Below are 8148 nucleotides of genomic sequence, written 5' to 3'. Positions count from 1 at the left end.
CGTCCGTGAGCAGAGCTGGTGCCTGGAGGATATTCTGGATGGCGGGGCTGCTGTGGCTCGTCCATGGCGCTGGTCGCGTGCACAAGGATCAGTGATGCTACCAACAGCCAAGGAGAAGTGTCTACAAAAAGACCCTGCACACCGGGCGGAGGAGAGAAGCTCCTTGCTCGATGCAAGTGGAGATGGCTAGGGGATAGGAGGCGTCATGGAGCAGGGACATCGACGGTGATGGACAAGAGGAAAGCGACGGACTGGCAGGAGGGCGGCCGGGACTGGTGCAGCAGTGGGAGGGGCGCGAAGGAGACCGGCAACGAGCTATGACGGGAACGGCGGTGAGGCATGGCGGGGTTGCATCGGAGGAGAAAGGGTAGGGAGTAGAGGAAAATCACCGCAAGCCGCACGGGATCGATTGAAGTTAATGTCTGCGTTGGTGTACGCGCTAAGGATCGACTTCTACGGAAGAACCGATCTCTCCTTTTTCCTCATTAAATACAGTGCCATGTCAGCCTTTTTTCTAGGTTCTGGCGCTAAGGGACGAGCGCTGGGACTGGCCTAAGGCCGGTCGCAGCGCATCGTTCCTTAGCAGGCCACGTAGGCGAGGTGGCACCGTAATTAAGGAGGAAAGAGAATCAAAACCGTCACTAGCCAGGAATATGACCCTTGAACGCGGCCATAGAAAAAGCAATTAATGCGGTTGATCCAGTGCGGCCTCTGGCTCGTTTCTCATCAGACTGAGATTCTTCCACCGCAGTCCAGTGTCTCCTGCCTCGCCTCGCCGGCATAGCATCTCCTTCTCCACCTGCACGCAGCTCCTCCTCCCCTTCGTCATCTTCATCACGTTAGCCCCTTCTCCCAATTTATTTATTGCTTTCTCCTATTTCTTTCTCTTCACCTACCATTTACTGCCATGTCGACGAGGAGAGCCAAGAGCGACCTCTGCACTAGCACCATCTTGCACAAATCCGCAAGGAGTTGTTTCTATTTGAGCAAAACAAATTAACAGGAGGGGGAAGGGGAGAGAAAATGGGAGCTGTGGTTCAGTGCCGAAGCTGGCCACCATGAACAGCTTGGGATTCTTTCTCTGTCGAAATTCGTGGTCCGCAGACTGCAGAGTAGTATCTTCAAATCAGCCTCTCCCTCACCCTCCCAACATCAACACAAATTCATCTTTGCCCTTAAAGAGCTCCATGGTTGTACGTGAATGAAGGATTTGTGACGAGAAGATTTTTAGATCTAAGAGAAAGAGAAGAGAGAGGGTGCAGGGAAGGACAGGACAGTGCCGAGAGGAGAGAACAGGATGCACAGAAAATCCTGAAGATAACTTATTGCAAGGGCAACAAGAAGAAACGATGCAGTGCGGAACTCGTCTCATATTTGTTTAACAGTGACGTGGCTGCTATGGGACGCTAACGAAGAGACGATGCGCTGCGACCGGACTAAAGTAACCTTTTGACTTTGTCCTAAAGAGCCTAATTATGTAGCAGATGATTTAGTGCAAATGGATATGGAGCCACAAAATGTGTGTCTTGATTATCCACCTAGTCGTCTCTTACCTACTAGTACAAGATGTAACAATCTTTTGAGCTAGAAAAGGTTACTTTTATTATAAAAAACACAATGCAACACCAGGTTTGTATAATACTTCTATATGCTCAGTTAATCAATGAATTAAAGATTATTGTACAGTCACATCGTAGTGTTATCGAGTGGAAAACTCAATGCATGGAAGTATGCTTAAGTAATCTACTCCGTATCGTAGTGTTATCGAGTGGAAAACTCAAAGGCATGGAAGTATGCTTAACTAATCTACTCCGTATAAGTATTCCTACCGTTGATGTTTCCCTCTTGACACCTGCAGGCGTGAATTTTGCGAGCACTGATAAGTGAGTAGATGCTTCATTTTGTGTTGTTTTTTCTCGACTTGTGCATATTCTTATTAAGTCATAAATGTTACGAAATCTGTTCGTCAGAATTAAGAGGACTAATTTTCTCGTTCTTCGTGCCAAAACTTATAAGCTAATGTGGGGAGAGGATGCAACTTTGTTACAAATAATTAGTAGAAAAGATTTTTTTCTTGAGATCAAAACAACTTGCTACAGTAGCAGTAGATCATTGATCTACTGAAAAAAAAACTCACTACAGTAGTGGCGATTAAAAGCATACACAAGAGAAATAAAATTGTGTCTGAATTTCTGAATATTCTCTGCCGACACCCTTGAGGATCATCTAAAAAACCAACACCCTTGGGACTGCTGTTGGTAGATCTCGAATAAGCATCTCCATCAAGTTCAGGGTGCGTATTTGGTTTTTAATTCGATTAGGTCACTCCCAACGCATCGTCACTTAGATGCCGTCTTTTATCCTATAATAAATTCTAATAAATATTTCCAATGCATTGTCTCTTAAAATGGTATTTAATATAGTAGTCATTTAATCGCTTTGTGAGAGAAAATTAATGATTTTGTGTTCATTTACATGAAGAGACGGTCGCTAGACGGTCACTAGCATAACAGACAGTTTCATCATTAAAAAATTCCATGCTGCAAAATGTCTAATATGACGTGCGAAGAGATTAGCATTGGAAGTCGTTTTAATACGATTTTATACTTCGATTAATACAATTTTAATGAAAAATATGCCTCGGTTTCGGTTATCACCAATCAATTTCGATTCGGATTCAGTCATAACGAAAATTAACCAGCTTGTTTCCTTTTCATTTGAAGGGTACCAGTTTTTTTCACAGCTTCGAAACGAAGGACCGACTAAACACGGGTCCACATAACTGTGGGTCCAGCTTTTAACCCCACGGGGTACTACTCCTAACCTGGATCCGTAAGCTACTGTCAACAACAAAAAAAAGCCGGATCCGTGGAACCTTCCGCTCCGTCCGCATTTTCGCATCCGTCCTCTTGCCGCCAAAGGGAAAATTCCCCAAACCCCTCCTCTCCCGCATTCCCCCCCTTCCAAGAAGAGCCCAAGAACGCGAGCAACAGCGCCGCCCATCCATGGACGGGGGCGGCCGCGATACCGGCGGCCGCGACTGGTCAGAGGAGGGGATCGACGAGGTGAAGGAGCTTGGCCTGCGGAGGCGGAGCCGGACGGCGAGCTCGTCGCCTCCTCCGCTTGATCCCGCGCCGGCCAGAATCTTGGCATCGAGGCGACAGCCTCCTCCGCCTGGTCCCCGGCCGTCCGGAGTGCCTCTTCCGCCTCGTCTCCAGCCTCTCACATTCTCGGAGGATGCGGCTGCGGGCAGTTCTAGAGAATACCGCCAAGGGGACTTCGCTTGGGTGGCGGAGACCGTCTCCCGGCTGAAAGAGAAGGGCGTTATCGCTTCTAGCAGCTCAGATGGTTCTAAGGGATCCGCCGACATGGACTTGGATGATTCGGAGGAGGAGACCATCCCCGGGCTGACAGATCAGGGCGGCGGCGGTTCTTGCGGCGCAGGTGGTTCTAGAGGATCCGCCGACTTGGACTTGGATTGGGTGGAGGAGACCATCTCCCGGCTGAGAGATGAGGGCGCGAGGCCGAGGCTGATCCCGCCGGACACCAGCACGAGCTCTGGCTCGGAACTGGCCTTCTCCTTCCCTCCAGTTAAAGCGCCACCGGACGTTGTCGACGCGGCGGTGGTTCTTGACCATTTCGCCGCTCCCGAGACGCCGCCCAGGACAGCCAATACGAGGAGCGAGTTCTTGGAGGCCACGATGGAGGCCACAGCAGGCGCCAGGACGGTGGAGATCAAGAAGGAGCTCCTTCTCAACCGGAAGGTGCTCGACCTGGCGGGACTGGAGAGGTGGCTACGGAGGTTGGAGGCCGTCGCCGAGCTCGCCTGGTTCACGGAGCTGTGCTCCGACGAGAAGAAGGAGGTGCCCCCGGTTGAGCTCTCCGAATGCGCATTCCGGGCTCTTCAAGCCGCCAGGTCAAATGAACTCCACCACGGAGCCGATGCCAGGAGGTCCTGGATTGGTTCAGTGGCCGTACCGGACTTCTTCTTGTGCCCTGTCTCCAAGAAGGTCATGGAGAACCCAGTCGTCATCACCTCAGGAAAGGTGCACCAAATCTTTCTCCTGCTCTGTTGTCTTTAGTTCTTGGGCCGTTTGTGTGCTGTTCGTGGGATTTCACTTGTTTAAGATGAAACCTGATGCGATGGGTCTGGTAACTGTTGTTCTGGAAGAACTATTACTTTGATTCTTGAGTGTTCTTTTGAAGGTAAACAGTAGGTGAATTACCTATTACTTTGTTTCTCAAGTGTTGGATGGTTCAAAGGTTGTATTCATCTTCTAAAACAAGTTCGGCAATCTTATCTGGTTGTAATTTTATCTTTGACCGTACCAGTACATTCCAAGAAAATATGTAATGCTAGTATGCTATTGAGATGTGCTAGCAGAAATGCGGATGCAATGCAACTAGTCGTGTAACTTTTGTCCCTGAATACCTGGTCAGACAAGTTTGGACTGATAGCAGCGCAAATGTACCTGCTTGATGTTCACCTTAGTTCAGATTTTTGTATTACCAGAAGTTGATTTATTATCGCCACACTAAAGTCCAAGAAAAATTGCAATGCTATTGTACCTACAGATTCAAGACAGCACTTCTGTCATTGGGTATTTAGATAGATTATCTTCATCAATTCCTGCTAGGAAATCTTGTTAGGTTAATTGGGATTTTCTGCATAGAGTTTTCTTACTTGTGAACTGTCAAAAGTCTGTTTGGTGAAGATTGCTGCAAGTTTACTTGTTAACTGAGTAGGTGCAAGTTACTTGTTACTTTCCAATACAGTGAATTGCATTTTCTAAATAAAAAGGGTATTTTCTGAAGAATTTTATGTTTGGCCATTTGGATCATATGATTTCACTGAGGATAAGACATACTATGTTTTGTGTAGTTGATATATGGATATCTTTGGTTCGATAAGGAAGTTAAAATCGTCCTGATGTATTACTGGTGCGGTACTCAGTGGATAAAAGAATATGTTCACAATGTTTCCAAAACCATAGCATTTAAGTAGTCGTGGACTTGAGATAGGTCATCATGTAGGTTTTAGCAATGTCTTGACGTCTAAAGATTTAAAGCTTGAAATGTAACCGTGAAACAAAAAAAAAACTTTGTTTTATCTCTATAAATGGAACTTGCTGGTGAAATTTTATCAGACAAGATTCCTGGAGTTTGTTGAAATCATTGTAAAATTTAGTGTCCTGCGTGGAGTTATTTGCAGTTGGAAATTCATTATCTTGCAGATGGCTACGTCCCACGGGTTGTTGGATCTTAATAAAAACACCTGCCTATCTCTATTCATCTCCATTTGATCTGTTAAAAATCTGGTAGTTAATTTTGCTGATTACTTTTTTCGTTCCAACAACTAAATCCTTTTGTCCACTGCATTTTCACAAACTATAAATTTCTGAGCTGTCCTTTCTGACTCTATTGCTTGCTTGTATCATGTCCCTTATTGCTCTTATTCTGTGCCTGCAGACTGTTGATCACTCAGCACTGGAGGAATGGTGGAACACGCACAAACACATATGTCCAGTCACTGGCGAGGTTCTCAAACACAGCATTTCCATCCCTGATGTCCTCATTGCCCTGTGCATATCGTGGTGGCGTACAGAAAATGGCATTAGAGATTTGACAGCAGCTACAGATCCACCAGCGATCTCTCCTGAGGAGGAAGCCTTGTTCAGGGAGGTTGCCATGTTGGCTCACACCCGCAGCAGCTTTGGAGAAGATTATGAAGCTATATTGTGCCTGCACAAGCTCGTCGACAAGGAGCAGTGCTCATTCCTGCATCTGATTGGTCACAGCCCAGGGACAATAACAATACTTGCTTGCGTCCTGCCCGAGACATGCCTTGACCCTAATCCTAAATTGGACAACATTATCCTCGAAATCATCGCTAAGGCTGCTTCCTACAGCACAAATAAGGAGGTTCTTGGAGACGATAGATATGCCATACCTGTGCTGATTGCAAGAGCCTTGCTAGGGCCAGTGCCGATGAGAGCCAAGTGTGCTCAGATTCTTGGGCTACTTGCTGACAACCACTACAATAAGATAAAGATTGGTGAGCTTGGAGGCTTTGCTGCAATGATGGAGCTTCTCTTGGTCGGAGACATAGATGTCAAGAAGACGGTAGCAATGGCGCTTGCCAACCTCTGTGAGGCCCGGGAGAACTGGAGCAGATTTGTCCGGGAGGGTGTGGGAGACGCCGCCATATCTCTGTTGCGGAACGACATGCTAGTGGAAGAGGCCTACAGCATCTTGTTGCGGGCTAAGGGTTTTCAGCTGGCCATGGAGGATATCTTGCAGAAGTTGGCGTCGTTCCATGATGAAGAGAAATGCCAGGCGATGGTGAAGCGCCTTTGGGATACCTTTGTTCGATCGGAACCAGGCCAAAGAGGATGTGCTCCGGAGACATCTTCATCATCATCCTCAGAGGTGAGCATGGAAGATGTTCAGGCTATCGTTTCATGGCTGCAGAAGAAATCGTATTTCTCCCGGACATACAAGTACAGGAGTTGATCATTCAATTCATTGTCAGGCCAACTTGTGTAAAGAACAATGACAGGGTGATTAGTTGTAGAAGCAGTAGCTGATCCTGAACATAACCGTAGTTCAGCTCAAGCCAAGCAGTGATTGTAACCTTGTGGATGACAAGGTAGGGATAGTATTTGGATGCCTTGCTGGAATGCTTTTCGGTTGTAAATGCCTTGTGTGTATATAGCTAAAACGTAGTGCTGTTGTTCAGTTTTTGGCAAACATATATTCTACATTCCCTGGAAGTTGAGGACATTCAGGTTTGTAGATTTCCAGTTGTGCAATGATTGCAGACAGGTGCTTGCCATCGTAAGCAGGCTTAAATATATACTCCGGGAGTCATACTCTGTTCTCATTGCAGACAGGTGCCTGGCGCCGAGGATTAATCATTTGGTGTTGTTTCTCCATGCATCAGATGAAGAATAAGCATTGGAAAGGAGGACGAGTTGTGTGATAATATTCATATTCCTGTATGTTGGAGTAGCAAGGATCCAAAATGGAATTGCTCACATTGGACGCCACTGTAAGGGATTCCATTTTTTTTTAAGACAGAATTTCCAGGTAAGTTAACACCCTCGGTACCATGCACGTACCGGTTGGGTTGGTAGCATTGCATCCTATACATTGTTACCGGTTGCAACTTACAAAGATAAAGGTTGTTCATATAGTATATAATTACCAACTATGTTGTGCGTAACGAGAGTACAAGACGTGTTTTGGTTTTCAAAAAGGAGCCGTACTTGTGGCCGTGGCGGAGCTACCTAATTATATGCATGTTTACGGCAAGCTCTAGTAGTTGCTGGCTAATGCTGGTTGTTGTATCATTGCCTCGGGACGTACTTGCGCGCCCACAGGTGCCGGCCGTTGACGAGCAGCTTCACGAGGCGGTGCCCGCCGAGCACCGCCGCCGCCTCGGACGCGCTCCGGAACACCACCTTGCCGTACGTCGGCGCCTCCCCTGACGGCGGCGTCCTCTCGATCATCACGCTCTCCACGCACCCGTCGCCCCACCTCCTGCGTTTACATAAGACATATAATCAATCGTTAGAAGACAATGTGGATGCATCCGTCCATTGCGAAGCATCGCAACTGCAGGCACCTCGTCAAGCCGCATGTGATTGCTGCCGCGGCAGGCAAGGCTGGTTGTGAGTAACTGCAAATGTGGCTGAAAAGGAGGCAGGCCCAAAGGCAAAGCAGCGGCCTCCAAAAGCAAAGCAGCGGGGGGAACCAAATCGTCAAAGTTGCTTTGGCAGGCTGCCCTGCCATGGAATCGCGCAGAGCTTACGTACATTACAGACGTAGGAAGACCGCCCTGCTGCCCATTTTTGTCTCTTCCGACCTCAAAGCAACGTTGCAAAGAGCGCATAAGCAAATTTCTCGCAGCTTTTTTTAACCGAAGCAGTAGGCGCGGCACACAAGCGCAGAGGATTCCAACGGGTCGCCCAAGGAACAGGAGGAATACGCATGCATGTGGTCAAGTGTGAACACTGAACAGATTGGCGCTGACTGCTGTGTAGCAAAACGCTTTGGAAGAAGCGATAATTAAGCAGTCAAAGTATTATTATTATCGCGCGTGTGCATGCATGAACTACGTATAGTTTGATTGATGCCGATTGCTTG

The 8148-nt window shown here is 47.4% G+C and overlaps 1 protein-coding gene across 1 annotated transcript; it reads left to right on the top strand.

Moving 5' to 3' along the window:
- The first annotated feature begins 2906 nt into the window (after positions 1–2906).
- On the top strand, positions 2907–6781 carry LOC104585549 (U-box domain-containing protein 10-like). The gene is made up of 2 exons (XM_024455657.1): positions 2907–4046; positions 5470–6781. The coding sequence occupies exons 1-2, from the start codon at positions 3006–3008 to the stop codon at positions 6511–6513; spliced, it is 2085 nt and encodes a 694-aa protein (XP_024311425.1). The 5' UTR covers positions 2907–3005; the 3' UTR covers positions 6514–6781.
- The last annotated feature ends 1367 nt before the right edge of the window (positions 6782–8148 follow it).

This window comes from Brachypodium distachyon, chromosome 5 (assembly GCF_000005505.3).
Source record: "Brachypodium distachyon strain Bd21 chromosome 5, Brachypodium_distachyon_v3.0, whole genome shotgun sequence".
In the NCBI taxonomy this organism is placed as follows: domain Eukaryota; kingdom Viridiplantae; phylum Streptophyta; class Magnoliopsida; order Poales; family Poaceae; genus Brachypodium; species Brachypodium distachyon.
This window is presented reverse-complemented; position numbering and strand designations above follow the sequence as displayed.

What these genes read in the sequence shown, in the direction of transcription:
- LOC104585549 (XM_024455657.1), top strand. Translation starts at nt 3,006, where the DNA reads ATGGACGGGGGCGGCCGCGATACCGGCGGCCGCGACTGGTCAGAGGAG. An exon ending in TCGTCATCACCTCAGGAAAG is followed by an intron (nt 4,047 to 5,469) that starts GTGCACCAAATC and finishes CTGTGCCTGCAG; the next exon opens with ACTGTTGATCACTCAGCACT.